General features: G+C 40.8%; 1 protein-coding gene across 2 annotated transcripts in view; it reads right to left on the reverse strand.

Annotated features, from left to right (window-relative positions):
• glb1 (galactosidase, beta 1) overlaps positions 1-23,393 on the reverse strand; it is a 119,618-nt gene that overhangs the window by 1,005 nt on the left and 95,220 nt on the right. The window contains exon 16 of one of the 2 annotated variants that reach the window (XR_005630797.1): positions 2,200-2,332. Coding sequence is in view for 1 of the 2 variants with exons in the window: in XM_039737706.1 (XP_039593640.1) it covers positions 15,949-16,197 (249 nt within the window). In the remaining variant the exon portion in view is untranslated. Of the gene's footprint in view, positions 1-2,199; positions 2,333-14,909; positions 16,198-23,393 lie in introns of those variants that run through there. The other variant, XM_039737706.1, reaches the window with a different exon arrangement.

The raw sequence follows: 23,393 nt of genomic DNA on the forward strand, positions 1-23,393 counted from the left end.
GTTGGGCTGTCGTGGCAGCCTGGATGTCCTCAATGGATTGAAATCGTTTGCCTTTCATGGTCACTTTCAATTTTGGGAACAGCCAGAAGTCGCACGGTGCCAGATCCGGCGAATAAGGTGGATGCGGACACAGCGTAATGTTTTTATTCGACAGAAATTGTCGTACTAGAAGGGATGTGTGGCAAAGAGTGTTGTCATGATGAAGGAGGAAACCGTTTCAGATTTTTTCCTCAGTTATTGATGTTGAAGGAAGTCCTGATCTTTTCTTGTCTTCAGAAAAGGAGTCAGAGCCATTACGAAATCGATCAAACCACTTGTAAGCAGTCTTGATTGTCGGTGCAGTATCACCATAAACCGATTTTAACATCTAATGGTTTTCCTGAGCTTTTTGCAATTTGAAACAAAATTTCATGTTAATGCGTTGCTCAATATCCATTATTAACGAAAAACACACTTGACCTCAACAGTGGCTCACAAACCGCAGACAGCATCACACAAGTTGAAACTTCTCACAAACTCGGCCCTAGGATGGACCTGTCAGAATCGGCACTGAATTGTTTTGCGTTGCTCTTGGATTATGCTCTGCATCAACATTCACCGTACTTTTTGATCACACCTCGTACAAATCGGTAGACTTCTTGAATTTCCTCATGCTAACAACTGGCCGAGCTTTCAATTAGACTGAGCGATTCATTTCTGAGTTATCATATCCACACAGTCACATCCAGACATCACTGTAAAGTTGTCAAATCACATGCAATTGAAACCTTCTGGTCAAAACCTTGACCTTGTCACAGGGTTGTCCCTTATACCGTAGAGCAGTGTTTCTTAAAGTTTTTTGATCCAAATTTGCCTTTGAGACAAAGAAACTCCGTCGACATTTTCCACATGGAGAATCGTTGCTGCTGACAGACATCGCTGTGATCTCCTTTGGGGAATTTGCTGCCAACAGTCACCCTATTGTCCTTGGAGAATGGCCACCGCAGGTCATAGCAGAGTGACGTCGTTTGCTTACACTGTCTGTGATGAGACACATCGCTAGCCTTTCCCATCGCATACAATTGTGAACGACAACTCTGTGTGGCACAAATTAGGATAACTCACGATCGATTTTGCTTAGTTTAAGTTAAGTTTAAGTTTAATAACTGATTCTGTTGAGCAAAATTCACCGGAGTGATTTTGCACAACTTCAGTAGGCTTCTAGAATCTTCCATGGGCAACAATTGTGCCAAGTTTGTCAGACCGAGTGACTTTTTGTATTTTTTTGAGGTCACATCCTGACACCCAGATGTCTCTCCAAAAGTGGTCAAAAATGAAATTCAGTGATGACTGAAATGTTGAAAACTTAAAGTAAAAATTTTGATCTTGTCAAAAAAAATCAATTACAGTTAATTCCATGACAAAAAAAAAATGAAATGACGTTAAAACCGTTTTGGCTCCTGTGTTACTCTGTTTACATTTACAGACCCTTTAATCTAAAATGACTTGTGTGTGAGGTCTGCATAAATGAGTCCCACCAACAGAGGAAGGTGCAGATTCCTTATCATTGAAATGAACGAATTTAGAAAAGTTAATTCCACAATGAAAAATTGTATAAAGCGGAAAACACCGCCTTGTGACTGCTAACTTTGTCAAATCTGGTGAAGCCTGAAGAATTGAAACGTTATAATGTTGGCAGCCATTGTAAGCAGCTATTGGCAGTCTGCATATTGTTTAACTTGCTGGGATTGGCTCCAGCAGACCCCCCCCGTGTTAGGATATAGCGGGTTGGATAATGGATGGATAATCCTCATTAACCAGGTATAGAGCAATGAAAAATGACAGTGCCATGTTTAAAAAATCTTAACATATGGAATTTATTTTATCATTAATAACACAGATAATAAAACATGTAAAGAATGTCAATAGCTGCTTTATAATGGATACTGTAGCGGTGCGGGTGATAAGGCAGAGCGAGATCCAAAATAGCTGGGACTCGGGGCAAATCCTGCTTAATTCAGATTTTGCTTTGAATTGTTAAATTTGTCTTGTGTGTATGGAATGTTATCAATTTCTAATTAAAAGCAATAAAAATATAAAAAAAGGAGAGAGAAAAAGAAGTGAACATGTGCACGATGGCACTACAATATAAACAATCAGCCTATTGCCTCTTGTTGCCCTCTAGTGGCATCCCTAGGTAGAGCTGGTCTAGAGTCATACCTGACAGTCAGGCCCCTCAGGTCCAAATGAGACGCCATCTTTTATATCAGCCAGACCAGAAGGGGCGGGGCAGGGTGGGGTGGGGCGGGGCATCTCTGGCTCAGTTGCCCTCAATGGATAGATTTGCGTTGCTCTGAGGGAAAAAAAGAAACAAGACTGTTAGCGACAGCACAAGCGCTCTTGCCAGGGTGGTACCACATTACCTTAGGTGAGCCTGGAAAGCGATCCTCTGGCACGCATGTATGACGACACCCAAAATAAAGGGTGGCCATAACATTTATTTGACATTTTGATTTTTTTCACCTGATTGTTTGTTTTCCTTTTACTAGTGGTGGTTCTGGAAATCAAGAAACAAGAAATTTAGGAATAAATCTGAGCTGTCACAAGGTTTAATAGAAAAGAGCAGTTGCTATTATTTCACTTTTTTCTACAATGCATTTATCTTTCAGTTTTTTCATTTTAAGTCAAGGGAAACTTAGATCTTTCTTGAAAGGAGCATAGTAGACAATTTATTGGGTTTTCATCCATTCATTCATTTGTTCGTTCATTCGTTCATTCATTTTCCACTGCTTATCAGAAGGAAGGTCACAGGAGTAGGGGTCTTAGCGGCGAGGCCCACACATCCCTTTTCCCAGCCACACTTGCCAACTCATACTGTGGGATCCCAAGGCGTTCCCAGGCCATCTGGGGAATATAATCCTCTCAGCGAGCCCTGGGGTCCTTCCTTGGGGTCTCCACTCTGCTGGTCATGCCTGTATAACCACAATCAATCAATTTTTTTTTAAATCACCGAGTTAAAACTGTACTTTTTTCAAATGGAGAAAGAGGCCACCCAGAGAAAGCCATCAGAAGGTTCCTCAGGTGTGAGGCAGCAATTCAGATGTCCTTTGAACATTTCAAACCCCGCCGAGTTAACGGTTTCTTCCCCGATTTACCGGACCCATAAAGGAGTTAGAATTAGGGAGAGCTTGGGGCACTTTATACTTCAGGGCCGTCAAAATAAAAAGACAAAAACAAGCTGTGGGCAAATTTCATAGATAGCTTCCTGTAAACATCTTTAATTAACTTATCACCAGGTGCACACGTTAAATAAAAACAGCATGTGGTTAAACTCAGTGCAGCATTTCATGGCTCATTAAAAAGAAAAAACTTAGCAGAGGGTTTGTGGAATTTTAAGTCCTTTTTGGATCCCTTGCTCAACTTGGGGGTCTCAGTGTCACAGATTTTTCTACAAGTTCCTTAAATTCTTGCATGTGCTTTAAATAAGAAGTGTCCAGCCTGGACAGCCCCACGTGGCCACCCATCTTACCATCCAACCGTCTCCCCTAACTGGCTTAATGGTGAGCAATGGTGCTGTAAACAGATGATGAACGATCTGCTGGGCGCTCACTTCCAAAAACGGACCACCACCAAGGGCTGTCCCACACTGCGCCTTAAGACAGTCAGTTGTCATGCTAAGGATCCCCCTGGGGATAAATAAAGTGCATACGAGCTAACCATCTACAGGTCATCTACATGGCTACGGTCAGCTCTGTTCTTCTTTGGGATTTGGAGGGGTTGCCCAGTTGTGGGAGCTTCAGTGAGTACGTTTGGCCAATTTAATGGCAAAGATTACATGGCTGGAGCAAAAATAAGAAACCCCAAACGTGGACACGGGCATCACACAAGTACATGATGAGACTGGTGTCCATCCAGCCGTTTTCCAAACCCACTTTTTCTATTTCCTGAATCTACTCAACAGCCTCAGGTTGGCGCACTCCTGTGTGTGCCCACACGGTCTCACTGTGGACCGAGACAGGTGGACTGTTAGACAGAACGTTGACCTAATCGTCATGAATTATGGGGAAAGTGCAACACAAGAGCAGCCTACACTCAAAAACAGCACAGAATACCCTGTGACCGGTGGGCAGACTGTGAAGAAGCCAGTAGGGGCAACCAGCCGGGCTACCCCATTTAATTGTGGGTGTCAGATTTCTTTAAACACTCACTAGAGGAATCAGCCCAGTATCCAAAGTGAGAAACGGAATCTAAGCAGTCCGTCCATTAACATAATTACTGAGATGATGGAAGGAGAGGAAAACACAAACTCAGTCAGCGGTGTCCACAGAGGGGGTCCACGTTCAGTTAGAACAGAAAAAGTGAAAGAACGTGAACAGACGGTTTCATTTTTGACACATTATAATATAAAGTTTATATTTTTTCCCCTTGGCCAATACAATGAAGCTGTTATGAAAGAAGTTTAAAGTATTTTATTCAGCAATTGTCAGCAAACCTCTGAGCTGTTGCACCTCAAGCTTAAGTGAGTAGAAGCCCCCTTGGGGTCTCCGTGTGGCCGAAGAGAGGACAGCACTGGTGGCCTTGTGGTTGGGAGGACTTTGTAAAATAAGGCGCCAGTCTTCTATACGGAGTGTGTAAATAGAAATAACGCAATGCAATACGCGACTTTTTATTATTTCGATGGTTGTGCTACGGCATTCTGGACCCGACATTGAATATTCTTATGATTTCAAAATGATTATTGTAAAACATGTATTGCCAATGAGCTTAATGATTTAAGAGTTAAAGAAACTGAAATGCAATAAGCAAGCAGAATTATAACAATTATAATTAAGATTGTGACTGTTTTAAACATGTAATATAAAAAAAAAGAAAAATGTATATAGAATTTTACCAAAAGCAACATTAAACATCTATTTTAGATTAATTTAAATGTGTTTTCTTCACACAAATGTGTAAATACATGTCTTTAAGTGTTGTCACTTTATTTTTTTTCTCCCTTATACAACTTTTTTTACTAGATTTTCTTATTTACCAAGCAAGTTTGAATTATGCAGAATCCAAACGCCGCACTCAGCGGCCAATTTATTAGGTACGCCTGCTCAACTGCTCGTTAATGCAAATATCTCATCTGCCAATCACATGGCAGCAATTCAAAGCATTTTGGCCTGTAGACATCGTCAAGAAGACCTGCTGAAGTTCAAACCGACCATCAGAATGGGGAAGTAATGGGGACTGAAGTGACTTTGAATGTGGTAGGGCTGTTGGTGCCAGACGGGCTGGTCTGGGGATTTCAGAAACTGCTGATCTTACTGGGATTTTCACGCACAAACATCTCTAGGGTTTACAGAGAATGGTCTGAAAAAGGGAAAAATATCAGTGAGCGTCAGTTCAATGCCTTATGGATGCCAGAGATCAGAGGAGAATGGCCAGACTGGTCTGAGCTGACAGAAAGACAACAGGAACTCAAATAAGCACTCGTTACAACCGAGGTGTGCAGAAGAGCAGCACGTCGAACCTTGAAGCAGGTGGGCTACAGCAGCAGGAGAACACACCGGGTGACACTCCTGTCAGCTAAAAACAGGCAACTGAGGCTACAATTCACACGGGCTCACGAAAATTGGACAACAGAAGATTGGAAAATCGTTGCCTGGTCTGATGAGTCTCGATTTCTGCTGTGACATTCGGGCGGTAGGGTCAGAATTTGGTGTCAACAACACAAAAGCATGCATCCAATCTGCCTTGCATCCAGAGTTCAGGTTGGTGGTGGTGGTGTAATAGTTATTTCTAGAGCACCTTTTCATACAAATGATGTAACTCAAAGTGCTTTACAGGATGAAGAAAGAGAAAAAAGACAAAATAAATAAGAAAATACAATTGGGCAATACTAATTAACATAGAATAAAAGTTAAGGTCTGATGGCCTGGGAGGGCAGAAAAAACAAACTCCAGACAGCTGCAGAAAAAAAACAAAACAAAAAAAAAACAGGCCATGAGACCACCTAGCGACCCCCAACATTAATGATCTCAATCAGTTCTCATGGTTTTTAGGCTCCACATGGAAGAATTAGATGATGATGATGATGATGATGATGATGATGATGGTGGTCACATGGACATCTGGCCTTCAGTCCATCAATGTAGGAACTGCATGGTGCCCTGATCATGTGGTGGTTGTGCAGATCACCACCACAGAAAACCGGAAACATTACAGCTGAGAAAGTAGGGGTTAATACCGATTGTGGAGCCATGATACAAGATTATAATTCAATACATATGCAGAATATCAGGGTAACACTAAAATAAAGCTATGAGAAAGCCATGTTACAGTAATGTGTTTTTAGCAGTTTTTCTAAAATGCTCCACCGAATCAGCCCGGTGAATTTCTATCGGTAAACTCGCATTCCAAATTTGAGGTGCATAACAGCAGAAGGCCGCCCGCCTCACCACTTCTTTTAATTTAGCTCTTGGAATTCTAAGCAGACCCTCATTTGAAGATCTAAGGGTACGATTTGGAGTGTAAGGTGAGAGACGTTCAGAGATAGAAGATGGAGCGGATTATTGAAGGCTTTGTAAACCATAAGCAGGATTTTAAAGTCAATTCTATATGGCACAGGTAACCAGTGTAGTGACGCTAAGACTGGGATGATGTGCTCAGATTTTCTTTCCCTAGTTAAGATTCTAGCAGCTCCATTCTCAGAGGTCTGTCCTTGGACTTTTACAGTTTCTGGTTTACATTAATGATGTCGATTCTGGAGTAGTTGGTAAATTTGTGAACACCACAAAATGACAAAAATTGGAGGGCTGGTAGATGCTGAGTCGGCAGCACAAAGGATTTAGAAAGTTCTGGAGAACCTTCAGAACTGGGTAAACACCTGGAAAATGGAGTTTAATGTAGAAGTACAAAGCGCCACACATGGAGAAAAGGAACATCAGTTATAAATACAAGATGGGAGAAGCAACCTCTGAAGTGGAGCTAGGGGTTTATGTTGGTACATTTTAATCAACTAACCAATATAAGTAAGCAATTAAAAAGGCAAATAAAATGTTAGGTTATATCATTGTTTTTTGTATTGGTAGTGTTCTCCATTACTCGACTTTCCCCTTTTGTATTCTTTATTGTGTAGCCTTTGTCATAATTCCTCAAATCCCATAGACTTACCATCTCTTTATAAGATGCTGTACTTTATAACGTCTCCCAGGTTTTCCTTCTAAATCTATAACCTCAGGAAACTACATAGAGGAAAAGACAAGCAGGAGTTAAGTTACAATTTAAATAAAGTATTATTGGTAATATTCATAAAACAGAATAATTTGCCAAACTGGTTTGAGGGATTTCCATCCACGTCCCCCCACAAACAAGTTTCTCTTAAAACCCTCAAGTAGTGGATACCAGTTGGTTAGCTGAAGCTTGCCAGCTTTGTGCACATATACCCCTTGCCAAACTGGTTTCAGGCACTTTCTCCAACCCTGCAAAAAAATTCCTACGTTAGTCCCAAAGATTGGGGGTTTTGTGGGTGATTAGTTAAACATGAAAGCCTCCCACCAATGAAACACTAATATTATATTTGCTATTGTCTAAATTATAAATAAAGACATACAAAATATTTATCAACTTGTACACAGAATTTAACACCACAACAATCATAAAAACTGAAGTCAAGGGACGTTATTCTCAGGACTACACACTGCACTGGTGAGACCACATCTGGAGTCCTGTGCCCAGTTCTGGTCTCCATGTTACAAAAAAAGACATAGCAGCACTTGAAGCAACCAAGTGCATCCCAGGACTTAAGGACGGGTCCTGCTGTGAAAGAGTCAGAGAATTAAACCCGAGGAGACAGTGGGGACCTCATCCAGGTATTTAAAATCCTCAAAGGCACTGATAAAGAAGATCCAGCAGAATTCTTTCAGCTTAACAGTGGATCTAATACTCAAGGACATCAGTTGAAATTAGGACTGAAGACAGGAATCACTTCATTACTCAAAGAGTTGTGGGAACAAACTACCAAGGCATGGAGTTGAAGCAGAAACCTCAAGAACTTTTAAGAAGAATCTGGATGAGAGGTTGTGACAGCCGAGCTCACAGCTAAACAATCAGGCCTGATGGGCTGAATGGTCTCCTCTTGTTTGTCAAATTTCTTCTGTTCTTGTCAATCTTTTTGGTTTGAAGCAGCCTTTCATGAAGAGTGCTATATATGAATAAACTGAACTGAGGTCAGCTGCCTGATCATACCGAAAAGCGAGTCCAATGCAGCACATCATCCCCAATTTGGAAAGCTGCACTGGCATTAAATTTTCAGATGAACTGATCAGAATGTCCAATTCTCGTTTCTCCTGACAAGTCAAGCTCTGTGAGGAGGACGAGGAGGAGGAGGAGAACCTAAGGTGGGCAACTGGAATGAGATCAGAGACCTCATAAAGCTACCATCACACTACACAGCTCTGCTTGGTATGCGCCTCAGATGCAATGACTGCAGTTGCTGAGTCTCTTTGCCAACGAGGAATCACAGGGGGTGAGCGTGGGATCCTTTCATTATTACCTTTGATCAAGGCTCCAATCTCCAGATAAGCAAAAAAACTATTACAAGATCACCTCATTTTAGCATCAAATTAACACGAACCTTTGGGGTTAGCTATGTGACTGAAGGAGTGCTTCACAGGTACAAGGACATTTTAAACCTGAAAAGAGAGGCCTACATGCGGGCAGAAGATCTTCAAAATTCTCAAAGGCATCGATAAAGCATATTCAGCAGAATTCTTTCAAACATAATGGTAAAGCACATATTTGATGACCCAAAGCAACTCACCAGTGGCTTCAAGACAAATGTATGAACATCCTTGAGTCACCGAGCCAAAGCCTGGACTTGAACCCAACTGAACAACACTGGAGACACCTGAAAATAGAAGAACATCAAGACCCTCTCCTCCACACAACTACAGAGTAGACTGGGAGAAGACACCCAAATTTAATTGTTCCAAATCTTGTAGCATCACCCCCAAGACGACTTGAGGCTGTGATCACGGCCTGTCAGGGGTGTTTCAAGAGACTCCCGAGAAAAAGGATTCAACGTATGTGTACAGGTGATATTTCATGTTTTAATCTATACTAATAAAAGGCAAAGCCCTCACTGACTCACTCATCACTAAATTCTCCAAGTTCCCGTGTAGGTAGAAGGCTGAAATTTGGCAGGCTTCTTCCTTACAGCTTACTTACAAAAGTTGGGCAGGTTTCATTTTGAAATTCTACGCGTCATAACTGGAATGTATTTTTGTCCATATACTGTAATAGAATGCAGCTCGATAGCCGTGGGAGGCGGAGTTTTGTATTAAAATATTTAACCAATCACATTTCAGCAGTGATTTGTTGCCAGGCAGAGAGAATAGACAGCAGCTTGATAGCTGTGGAAGGCAGAGTTTTGTATTAAAGCATTTAATCAATCACATTTCAGCCATCATTTGTTGCCGAGGCAGAGAGGCTTTCACAATCTGTTGTGGAGGCACTCTAACACAGAATAAATGTCGATTAACCTGTTGCTTCAACCAATCAGATTTTGAGTTGGTGTCAGTAGGGCCCTCTAGCAGGCGTACGGCAACGTCACCGTATTCAGACCCATTGATTGGATAGAAGCCGATATGAGGAACTCTCCGAGGCCACTGAACGCACTGCAAACGCTCCGAGCGAAAGATCGTCGCGTGCACTACGGCCAACTCCATGGCAGGATTCTGGACAATATTATTTGCCAGACACAGACCAAATTTCAAGACCACGAAAACCTGATGTTTGTCACGCTCCTCGAGCCCCAGAAGTTTCGGGAATACAAGAAAAATTTCACGCATGCAGCCTTCTCCACTCTAACACAAGAGCCACAGAGTAATTTTTGATCTGTCTCGGCTAAAAACAGAACTGACTGTAATGTATGCCATGGATGATTTTGCAGGAAAATCTCCCACTGATCTCCTTGATTTCCTTCATCAGAAAAATCTGAATGAGACCATGGGGCAGCTGTTCACATTGGTATATTTGGTGGTGAGCATTCCTGTGTACACTGCTTCTATCGAGCGGACATTTTCAGCCCTAAAGCGAATTGAAACTTATGCCAGAAATACCATAGGGCGGGTTCGCCTTTCAGCATTAGCTTCGATGGCGAAAGAAAGTGAGGTTTTGATGGAACTGAAGCACACGAATAATCCATACGACAGAGTAATTGAACTGTTTTTAAGGAAAGAGAGGACGATGGGACGATGGATTTTGTTTACAAATAATCTGAATTTTTGATGAGTAAAATGTTGCGATTTTCCGAAATAATATTGCAAGTTTATGAGTTATTATTGATGTTTTTATGTGTGTCGCGGCTGTGGCTGCAGTAGAAAGGAACTCGTTCATCCCTGGTTTGTCTATTCAATAAAGGCATTTATTGTGGATACAGGAGTTATCTTATATATATATATATATATATATATATATATATATATATACACACATACATATACACACCCCGATCTACATACTGTCAAATAAACGAACCACACACCGTGGCACAACATGAGAGGCTTCGGCTCTAGTGCTGATGTCCGAGGTTCGATTTCCGAGAGGGGGTGCAGTGCGTGAATTAGGCCAGAATTAGGGCGAAACACGTGCCGCATACTGTTTGCATTATTTGACAGTAAAACTATTTCAATATATTCAATATATATAAATCAGCACTTCCCGATTCATTTTACCCTCGCACCCCCTTGGTTTGAGAAGAAGTATGAAAAAATATGAGGTTAACGCAGAAAAACAGATCACCAATTGAAGCTTTATGAATAATGGATACTTTATTCACCATCAATAATTGTTTTGGTAAAGCCATACTCAGTGTAATCCTCCTTCCATTTTCTAATTTTTTCCACGACTAGCCATGATTAAATGAACGGTAAAAAAGTAAGAGCGAAGCGACGGTGACTTATTCAGGCAGGCAGGCAGACAGCTCAATAGCTCGAATTTGGATAAAAGTAGGTTCTATTTAGTCGCCAGAAATATCTTTGGTAGGAATGGAAGTTGAATTTAGTCTTTAAATTTCTATGGCGAAGAAAAATTTATGCAATGATGACTAAATTTTACTTACATTCCTACTAAACATATTTCTGTCGACTAAATAAAAATTACTTCTATTTAAAATTTAAATAGAACTTGAACAGATACGATAGTTCATAATACCCACGCAGCACTAAGTGCACGTAAGAGCAGGAGTCATCCGTTTTAACAAGCAGCATATTGCACTGATACGAAATAGCCTGCCCATTTAATTATTTAGGAATGGATAGATAAATTAAGATTGTACAAATAATGTTTTTAATTTTTCTTCCTCGATGGACTCTGGCACCCCCAGCAACAGCTGCTCGCACCCCAAAGGAGATGGATATATATATATATATATATATATATATATATATATATATATATATATAGATACATACATACAGTAATCCCTCCTCGATCGCGGGGGTTGCATTCCAGAACCCCCCGCGATAGACGAAAATCCGCGAAGTAGAAACCATATGTTTGTGTAGTTATTTTTATATATTTTAAGCCCTTATAAACTCATGAAATAACACCCTTTAGTCAAAAGTTTAAACTGTGCTCCATGACAAGACAGAGATGACAGTTCTTTCTCACAATTAAAAGAATGCAAATAGATCTTCTTCTCTTCAGGAGCAGAGAATTTCAGAGGGAGAGAGAGAGAGAGCGCTCGCAAAGAAAAGCAAACAATCAAATAATCAATACTTGTGCTTTTAAGTTTGCCGTGGCATTTTTAGAGGAGCGTCAGTATCTTCTAAGCAAACAGCCTCTGTGCAAACAGCCCCTCTGCTTACATCTCCTCCGTCAGGCGCAGAGAACGTCAGAGAGAGAGAGAGCGAGATTTAAGCAACAATCAAAAAATCAATACGTGTGCTTTTGTGCTTTTAAATATGCGAGCACCGCAATAAAGCGCATTTTTTAGAGGAGCGTCAGTATCTTTTAAGCAAACAGCACCTCTGCTCACAGCCCTCCGTCAGGCGCAGAGAATGTAAGAGAGGGTGAGAGAGAGGCAGAGACAAGCAAACAATCAAGCTCCGCGCGGGATGCATATCTTATAGCATTGAGGAGTTTTAGTTAATATGTAATACATGCTCTGATTGGGTAGCTCCTAAGCCATCCGCCAATAGCGTCCCTTGTATGAAATCAACAGGGCAAACAAACTGAGGAAGCGTGTAGCATAAATTAAAAGACCCACTGTCTGCAGAAATTCGCGAACCAGCGAAAAATCTGTGATATATATTTAGATGTGCTTACATTTAAAATCTGCGATAGAGTGAAACCGCGAAAGTCAAAGCGCGCTATAGCGAGGGATTACTGTACTGTATATAGATATATATACACACACACACACAGTATATATATATATATATATATATATATATATATATATATATATACACACACACATATATATATATATATATATATATATATATATATATATATATACACACACATATATATATATATATATGAAAGCAACACTCATAACAGTGACAAAACAATTACATTGATTACATTGACAATCATGTTACGTTATAATTTACAAAAGTTTGTAGAAGCCCATTTTTGCTTTCTGATTACAGTGTATTGTGTGCAAGTGATTAGAGTTCAGTGGCGATGTGTGATTTTAATAAATAATCGCACTTTTCCAGAACAAGCAGGCACTTGTGTCAGTGTGCACGCACACCTCTGAGGTTAGCTGGAGTGCTTGGCTGATCGCATAATCACAGGCAAAAGCGAGAAGGTCAGTCAAGAGCTTCATTGACACCTCAGAGTAGGTGGAGGTGCACCCAATTGTTTCTACAAAGGGTGCCTGTACAGCAGAATCGAGAGGAGATCCAGAGAAGAAAGAGAAAGGCATTGAAAGGAAAAGGAATGGCGGCAGTTATGGAAAGAGGAAGAGGCAGGATCGAGAAGGAGACCATGTGAGTGGGATGGAAGCTGGTAGTCAAGAAGACGGCCAGCGCTTGGGGAGCATGGGTCACTCCTGGCTAAGCGATTTTGGAGAGCAGGTGTTTGGCTCCAGCAGGAGGCAACTGCTCCCTGGGATTGTGTTCTTTATTTAAATGCAGGACATACTTGAACCTGTATATGTATCCCTTCATTAACCGTGGCGGAAATAAGAAGACATGAGAAATATGGTACAAAAAAAAGAGATATATTTAATTTGCTTTACAAATGCAGCTTTCACTCCTAATATACAATGTAGTATAATCATTTATGCATACATATCCAGGCCAAAGAGAAGTCATTGGAGCAGTACAATCATCATCCAGTTCTTCTTTGGGGAATGTCGATGACTTTAAGTCCGGTTCGGCGGAGTGCAGACGGCTTCTGGCTTCTAGATGGTTATAAATACCCACACTTGTTGCATATTCAGTGAGCTTTTTATGAAATTAGGTATGGGTAACTACCATCTGAACCACGTTACTTCATCTAAGACCCAAATAGCACACTTTTTCCAAACTGTCTCTAATCACTCATGGCCTCTGCCTGAAGATGAGGGGGGCAGGCCTGCTTTCTTCAATCAAAATCCTTGCCTCAAAGAACTTTCCTTACATCAGCTGCATGCATGCTAAACAATCAGGCTCACAAAATCACAATCATCAAATAGTTATTTTTCATTTCTGGTTAAGGAGTGACTGACCGCTCCAGGAGGGCACCTGTGTAAGGCCGAGGAGTGACATCTGGAGACTGGGACAGACATCTGGAGACTTGAGCCATGCTAAGGTTGACTGCACTCCTTGGTGGACGTCTCCTCTGGCTGCTCACATCCCCCAGCTGGGCTAAGCGGAGGAGACATTGGTGTTTTGGCACTGTGATGGGAATGGATTCTAAATGACAGATGCTACTTACAATATTAACCTCATTCTTATGGGATATATTTTTGGACAATTTTAACCTCTACTTGGCACCTTGTTTTTAAGGATTATGTATTTATTTATTGAAGTTCTGGAACACTGCACTTTAGAACATTAGAACACTCTAGATAAGAACAGGCCATTGAGCCCAGCAAAGCTCGCCAGTCCTATCCACTTATTTCTTCCAAAAAAAATATCAAGTCGAGTTTTGAAAGTCCCTAAAGTCTTACTGTCTACCACACTAATTGGTCGCTTATTCCAAGTGTCTATTGTTCTTTGTGGGAAGAAAAACTTCCTAACTTTTGTGTGAAATTTACCCTTCACAAGTTTCCAACTGTGTCCACATATTCTTGATGAACTCATTTTAAAATAACAATCTCGATCCACTGGACTATTTCACGTCATAATTTTAAACACTTCACTCAGGTCACCTCTTAATCTTCTTTTGTTTAAACTGTAAAGGCTCAGCTCTTTTAATCTTTTCTCATATCTCATCCCCTGTAGCCCTGAACTCACCCTAATCGCTCTTCTCTGGACCTTTTCTTGAGCTGTTATGTCCTTTTTGTAGCCTGGAGACCAGAACTGCACCCAGGACTCCTGATGAGGCCTCACCAGTGTGTTATAAAGCTTGAGCAGAACCTCCTGTGACTTGTAGTCCACACATCAAGGCGCTATATAACCTGACATTCTGTTAGCCTTCTTAATTACTTCTGAACACTGTCAGGCAGTTGATAGTGCCGAGTCCACTATGACTCCTAAATCCTTCTCATACGGTGTACTCTCGATTTTCTGACCTCCCATTGAGTATTCAAACCTCACATTTTTACTTCCTGTGTGTAATTCTTTACATTTACTGACATTAAATTTCATCGTCCACAAGTCTGCCCAATCCTGTCTGCTATCCAAGTCCTTCTGTGATGATATAATGGATTCCAAATTATCTGCAAATCCACCTATCGTGGTATCATCTGCAAACTTAACCAGCTTGTTACTTATATTCCTATCTGAATCATTAAAAATAGCAGCAGCAGCCCTAGCACTGACCCCTATGGAACTTTTGAACACTTTTTTTGATTTTAACTTCAAGTAAAAGCCACCAACACTTTGCACTAACCCACTGCTGACTGTGTGTCTCCTCATCTGCTCGGCTCACCCTGGGGTACATGATCAACGGCTCTGGGTTCAAGACACCCCTGGAAGCGACTAGGGATTGTGGTGCTGACTCAGACTGTCATAGTACATCCAAAAGATTAAAAAAAAAAAAAAAAAAGTTGACGTTTTTTAGAGTATGACTGATATATGTAACAAAATAAGTAAAAAGTACAGTGGTTTAAATATTTTTTGAATGTACTTTATGTGTGTTTTCATCATAAGCGGATAAGCCGGGGGCCTCTGCTACTTCGTGTGCCTGTTTGAACTCTTTTACAACACCATGTGCAATGGTCCACTGCTGTGCAACCAGAGACACGAGTGTGACTGGGAGAACACTCAACATCTGCCATCAGCTTAAAATGAGATTTAACGACACCACTCTAGTACCAGACAAGGCACAATAATCTGCAGATAACTCAATACAGATATCTAATAAAAATGAACTGTGAAGTACTGGTCAGCATTAAGCAGAAAACAATTTCAATATTAAGGGATAAGAGACATTCTTGTGATTCGTTTTGACAGTACATTCCCCAGATTTATAATATAACATCATTCTCACAAGAACTGATATGCAGTTGAATTCATTTAGTCTTTATGCAATTAAAAAGCAGCATTGATATTGCGTTTTCCAATTAAAGGTCAATTTCAACTTTTTTGTAAGGACTTCTCATGAAAGATCTGATTTTCTCCCTATAAAAACACATTTTTACAGCAGGGCTGGATGTGCATCAGTGCGAATTAACAAGTGCAATTTAAAATACACAAAGGTGCAAAGACTGCTCACCTTGCTTAGATTTTAGATTTTTTCAATATATGATTCTGAACTGTAAAAAAAAAATATATATATATATAAAAAATAAACATCCTGAGGTGAATTGTTTCAGTCTCCTTATACAAAGTCTTTAACGTAAAGGTGTTTGTGTTTAGTGGAGTGAGGGACGGTTGCATTCAGGATTGGTGTTGACACAAACTCCACGACACAAGGTCCGTATTCACATGGTGACCTTTCCAGCTCCAGCACAGTAATGTTGTTGGGTGCAGAAGTGCTCAGAATATGAGCCGGCACATATAAAGTAATCTGAGGTCCCCGGGCGGGCCAGTATCGGCCAAGATTAAAGCCGTTAATCCAGACTTGTCCCTATAAAACAGGAAGAGGAAATCATTTTATTTCACTTAGAATAACTCAAAATCATACAATAATAAAGAAATAATATATTAACTAAGAAGAAGTTGTGAAATTACCTGTTATTGATAATATAATGGGTGCCCTTAAGCAGTGAGGACCTCATGTTACAGTTTATTTTTATTTAAAGCCAGTATCAGTTTCACTTTAACTTAATCCTGATACTCTGTATGTTCAATTCTTCATAATAACTATTCACAGTGGCTCCAAAATCCATACTGACCCCTACTCTCTCTTCTGTTTCTTTTTCCGGTTTCTTTGTGGTGGCGGCCTGCGCCACCACCACCTACTCACAGCATCATGATGCACCAACATTGATGGACTGAAAGCCAGAAGTCTACGTGACCATCATCATCAGGTCCTTCAATGAAAACCCAAAATACAAAGAGGACTGTTTGACTTATGTTAGGTAGATTACCCAGAGGGGACTGGGCGGTCTCTTGGTCTGGAACCGCTACAGATTTTATTTTTTTCTCCAGCCTTTGGATTTTTTTTTGTTTTTTCTGTCCACCCTGGCCATCGGACCTTACTCTTATTCTATGTTAATTAATGTTGACTTATGTTTATCTTTTATTGTGTCTTCTATTTTTCTATTCATTTTGTAAAGCACTTTGAGCTACATTTTTTTGTATGAATATGTGCTATATAAATAAATGTTGACTGATTGATTGATTGATTGATCAGCAAATGAGTCTGTCAGGGAGATACCAGAGGACAGTTGCTGGCCTAGCCATTATCTGGATGGAGTAGGCAATTTTCCCCCAGCATCCCTCTTCTAATTTCAGGTTTCCTAACACATCTCAAAAACATGCAGGCCTGGTTATCTGCCACAATACAGAATACCTTTAAAAAGTTTGGAGTCACCCAAAAATGCTTATGTTTTTGAAAGAAATTTAACACAATTTTTATTAAGATACCATTAAATCAGTTTAGAAATACAGCGAAGACATTACTTATGTTGCGAATGGCTATTACCACTTGAAATGACGGGTTCCCTTCCATGTCTCCAAAACATGTGCAAGTTTGGTTGATAGATGATTCTAAATGACCTAGTGTGACAGCAGGTTTGTATGCAAGTGAGCCGTGGCAAGGACTGGCATCTCCATACAGGTCTTAATCCAGCACTGTACTTGATCCTTCTGGGATGGACTCTAGCCCTCCTCCTCTCTATGACCCTGAACTGCGAATGTTAGGTTGTGTTTTTATTTTCTAACCACACCTTTGGCCTTGCTACTCTCATATAAAACTCTCTCTTGTGGAATGCTGTGCTGATTTGTCACCTTTAAATCACACACCCTCACTTCTCTTTCCTCTTGGGATTAATAAAGTATCTATCTATCTTCTCAGCCTCCCCAAGAAGGGTCCATGCTCTTTAGAGATATCTGCAGTTCTAGGCACTGTAGTGCTGCACAGAGGACTGGACTGAGCTCTGACATTTCTAACAAGCTCAGAATGGTCCTTGGTCTTCAATTTCAAGCTTACCTTAGACAGTTCCCAGCAACCCCTTGGAAACCTAATTACTTACAAATATGAAGACCTTTAACAAATTATACTGGAAAACAAAGACTTTATTTCTTGAACACTTTTTGGTCTGCTGATCAAAACTATTACCTTTAAAATTTTCCAGTCATTTACTTTGATTGTAATAACCTATTTTTGTGATTTCCTCTAATATTTTGAGTGTAATGATATGCTGAAAGCAGTCAGGAAACTAAAGCCTCATGAGAGTCACTTTTTGAATTGAAGATCTGCCTCTCCTCCCTTATTTGTTGGTCAAGAATCCTGTCTTCATTTCAAAAAGCAACTCCCATGAGGTTTTCATTTTCTGCTTATGATGTGCACCGATTATTCCAGAAGTTTATATTTAGCATTTTTTTTTAATAAAAAGGAATGTGCTTTTCACATTTTGAGCACATAACTGAATAACTGACACAAGGATTATGCGACAAGAGTAACATGAGATATTTCCCCCCCATGGATGTTATTCACATCATTTGCCATTGCATAGTGTTGGTCACTATTAGCTTCTACTGCATCACAAATGCTTTTCTCTCCATTCTGCATGAAAACGTGATTACAATTTTTTTTTCTCTGCCTCCATTACCAACTACATGGGGTAGCACATGAAAAATATAATTTTTTTTATGTGGATATTCCTTTATGCCTGAAAGCTGCCTTGTTAAACAATGGTGATGTCCACTCTTTAATACTTTGGCCATGCATTACATGTGAAAGAGTCCTACAAAAATATGGAACTGTTGTAGCAAACATATGTAGAAGAAGAAGAGCGAGCCTGCACCAAGGAGATGTTGATATCGGTGGTAGTGAAGGTGCGCAATCCCCAATCATGGCGCTTCACTTGCTGTCGGGAATCCAAACGGCAAGCCAAGTACAAGATGAAGAGGTACAGCAGGAAGTTGCACCACTTTAGATGGATCCTTAGTGGGCAGGTTGGGGTGGCTGAGTCAGTCTTAGTCAGGACCTGACCTCGCCATCATGAGTGGCTCTATCAGGAGTACACAACTGCTGTTGGCATCGTTCAGGGGATCATTAATCACACAAAGCACTCCGCCATGTTAAGGCGCTGACACAGTGGAGGGATATGGTTCAGCAACTACAACAAGTGGTGAAGTTTAATTAGAATCACGGGCACTAGAAATGCAGCTCAGATATACCAAGTACTGTTGTTTTATTTGGAAATGGGACAGTCATGCTAAAGAGACTCTTTACATTAAGAAGAACTGGCTGCTCTGTCAGCATTTGATTAAAGGGTAGAAAAGCGTGGCATATAAACAACTTGTCGACCTAACAAAGATAATTTTGACAGTCGCTCCAAATAATGTCTGGCCGCTAAAGAGCTGAAGGCTCTGTCCAGCCCTGGTCGAAGAACATTTAGAGCACTAGGGAGGATGGATGGATGGATGTCGTCCCTCATTGTCCTCAGTGGGCAGTTGGTATTATTAGACGTCAATGACCTTTGGGACTTCTCCTGGTCCCCCCACCGTGGTAACCAGAACGCACGCCTCTTCAATTGTGCACAAGGTACCTCTTTGCCTGCAGACTGTGCACACTTTTACTTTCAAAAATGGCACCCAGCAGGCAACACTGGCTACTCAGTATCATCAGAGTTCGATAACCTTCCCACTTGGTGTCTGGGTCGTGCGTCACTTAACTTTCATAAATGGTGCCCCTCAGATGACAGCGCCCAAGATGACCACCCATGTTGCCTAATGGATTGACCGGCTCTGGCACTGTCGCCCATAGAGCAGAGGTTAGTTTAGGAAGAAAGCGATGAAGGACGGTGGTGAATGATTTTGAGATTTGAGAGAGAGAGAGGGGGGTTTCCACATGCTAAGATCAAGGAAGGCATTTTTTTTGGTCCACAAATCACATCATCATTTCATGTTCCTCCAAATATGTGATACAGTCAATCTAAAGTTATATTTGTGTTCAGCTTTAAGCGGTTTATCATAATCAAACTTTAAAGGAAACAAGAAGTTTGGGGGGGGAAAAAAAAAGTGTCATGCAGTGTTATCTTACTGAGGTAGTAGTGAGCACCTGAACAAATTGACAATTGGAAATAACAAGTGGGTGAAGAGATATGCATTGGGGGTAAACTGTTGAACAATTTGACATTTTTGACTTGATTTGACATGGCATGCAAAGTTTTGTAAATCTAATTTCATCTATTTCAAATTCAAAAGAAGAAACTGCTAGGGGCTGAAATGTTTTTGTTAGGATACTGCTAGTTCACTGAGACTGGAGTTAAAATGATCGCCCTCATTAGGAGTGTAGAATGCCAGGGTTAACAGAAATACTGAAAATTACATTTATGGGGTTGTAGCCACAATCCTGCCGACTACGCCATTATGTTTCCTGCAGAGGCCTCTTGGAAATGTGTTCTTTTGAAATTGTGGCATATTAAATAATTAAGCAATATCATAATATACCAGAAAAGGCAATATCCCTCCCATAGTGATTACGGCGGTACAAGAATCACGAGACAAAATATCTTTTAGCTTACATTTACTGACGTTTTACGCAGTTACAGACGGGGAGGCATATGGACAGACTTTATCCAGGTGGGAAATCTGGATCAACACAGTCAGCCATTTTCTCCGTCCCCACGCTGGGAGGTTTTTCAACAACTTTGTGTCGACACAGCCTCGAAGGGTCTGGCTACTGTCCAGACCTTTTATACGGTTCTTCTTCAACTTGCTGGTCCTTTCTGTCTCCAAACAAGGGCTGAATTCCTCTTCCACAAAATACAGAAATATCATAGTGCTTACATGCCGATTCTCATTCTCCCAAGAAGGAAAGAAGATTTGTGCTGATAGAGGACAGAAATACCCTAACCTGTGTTTAAGATGACTATACAAGCCTCCAGTTGTCTTTGGCTATCTAATCCAATGCTCGGCTAGCAATTCTAAGTGCTGAGCCCCTGTGTGCCACAGTTAACATGCACATGTGAATAAAACTCATAACAGTATTGTCCAGATATAGTGACATAAAGAAAAATGTAGTATAACAGGGGTGTATTGATAAAGGGGATGAAACAGAGTAAAGGAGTCGGGTGAAAAACTTTTGTTCCTTGGTGCAAAGAGAAAATGTCTGCAACTTAACATCAACAAAACCGGAACTATTGAAGCAAGAGCAGAGCAGACTCTTTTTCCTTAGGAGACTGCATTGCTTTAATGAGGGAAGTGACATCCTCAACATCTTCTACAACTCTGTGATGGTCAGTGTGAAATGCTGGGCTGGTAACATCACTTCAAGGAAGGCCCCTCAAATCAAGAAGCGGATTAAAAGGCCAGGCTCGGTTATAGAATGCACTCTGGTCCCCCTGGAGATCGTAGAGGAGGAAAGGATTAAAACAAAACTGACTTCCATTATGAACAGCTCTGCACATCCGCTCTCTGACACACCACCAATGAGGTTACTTTCAGCCAATGAATCATTCAGCAGAAGTGGGTCAAGAAACGCAACTGGGGGCTTCTTTATAGCAATATGTCTGCATAATACCTCACTGGGACTGGGATAGCCAAGTCAGAACTTTTCTTAATTTTGAATTTTCTTGCTTTATGGTAAATCTAATGTGTGTTTAGACCAAAGTGTGTGTTATGTATATTTATTTATGTACTTATCTACCTATTTATTTATTGAGCTTCTATTAAAAACAGATTTCTCCCTGGGGACAAATAAAGTTAGTTCATTCGTTCTTTCATTTTTGTTATATAGCGCCTTCCATGCCTATCTGTCTGTCTATCTAGTTTGTGTTGGGAAGGCGGTTGGCATAAGTACCTGCGTCAATGAGCCCACAGTGGTAACAGTGGTTTAGTTTTATTAGGTCACTGTTGCTGCAAACCTCTTACTGTATGCTTTTGAAGTTCTGACACTTGATAACAAAAAATACATAAATAAACAAAATGTGTGCAGGTACTGCATGTTGGTACAATGTTTACTGTCAAGAATGTTACTTCAGCTCCCAGGGTGGTAAGTAACTTCCCAATAATATCTAGGCATTAAAAATGGAGAGTGTATGGGTGAGATGTGCAGCAGTGGTTAGTTGCTGCCTCACAGCTCTAATGACCCAGATTAAAATGTTTGGCTGGTAGCTTTCTGTATCACGTGAATTGGTCACTTGTGCCCACATGGCATTTGGTGAACATATTGTCATTCAGAGTTGGATTCTGCCTTGCATGCCCCATTTCATGTGGTAACAGTGTGGGTTTAGAGAATGGATAAACACCAGTGAGCATAATGTTCTGACCTTATTCTGTCACAGCCACAGAACTATCAATGCTACGTTGATATATTTTTAATAATATCCTGAACGCAAGGCAGTTGAGAGAAATCCATCCATCCATTATCCAACCCACTATATCCTAACTACAGGATCACGGGGGTCTGCTGGAGCCAACCCCAGGGCACAAGGCAGGAAACAAACCCCGGGCAGGGCGCCAGCCCACCGCAGGGTACACACACACACACACACACACACACACACACACACACACACACACACACTGGAGTTGAGAGAAATGTTCATCAGAAATCAGTTTTATCATCAGGATTGTAGGGCATCTAGGGTGAAGTAAAGCTTTACAGCTTTATTTTTTTCAAAATGCATTGTCAAATGCACTGAATGTTAATCAATCACAGAAAGAGCCAGTGCAAAGGATGTAGGTTTACACTAAAGATATCTGGAGAAATAAATAACTGTGTGAGTAAACATGTTCAGTGGTTACAATAGCATATTATCCTCATGGATTTTACATATTGTTAATTAATATATGTAATATTAAGAATGAGATCAAAACAACTTTAAGGCATCGACTTGCAAACACTAGGCACAGCCAGACAGCTGGTATTTGTCCCTGAAAGGTGCACGAAGGGCCAAAGGACTGAGCGCTGTGGTGTTTGAGTTTCCATTATCAACATTCTGTGGTGAATAGCACCATGGCGGGCAGTAAGCATATAGCAAGCCGAGATCTTTCAGGAGACACTAACAGCCTACTTCCTTAGAAGGTTGGCGTCCTTTAACATCTGCAATAAGATGCTGCAGATGTTCTATCAGACGGTTGTGGCGAGTGCCCTCTTCTACGCGGTGGTGTGCTGGGGAGGCAGCATAAAGAAGAAGGACGTCTCACACCTGGACAAACTGGTGAGGAAGGCAGGCTCTATTGTAGGAATAAAGCTGGACAGTTTAACATCCGTGGCAGAGCGACGGGCACTAAGCAAACTCCTGTCAATCATGGAGAATCCACTGCATCCACTGAACAGGATCATCTCCAGACAGAGGAGCAGGTTCAGTGACACACTGCTGTCACCATCCTGCTCCACTGACAGACTGAGGAGACCCCACACTATGCGACTCTTCAATTCCACCCGGGAGAGTAAATGCTAACATTATTTAAAGTTATTGTCTGTTTTTACATGCATTTTTATTACTCTTTAATTTAATATATATATTTTTTTGTATCAGTATACTGCTGCTGGATTATATGAATTTCCCCTTGGGATTAATAAAGTATCTATCTATCTATTTATAATATAATTCCTTTCATATCTATCAACCAGTGAAAACAAAGCCATGTGCTTCTAATGACATCATGCGTGGCAGATTTGTCAATTTTATATATAGAAGTGCC

The sequence above is a fragment of the Polypterus senegalus genome, chromosome 15, assembly GCF_016835505.1.
Source record: "Polypterus senegalus isolate Bchr_013 chromosome 15, ASM1683550v1, whole genome shotgun sequence".
NCBI classification, from domain to species: Eukaryota; Metazoa; Chordata; class Cladistia; order Polypteriformes; family Polypteridae; genus Polypterus; species Polypterus senegalus.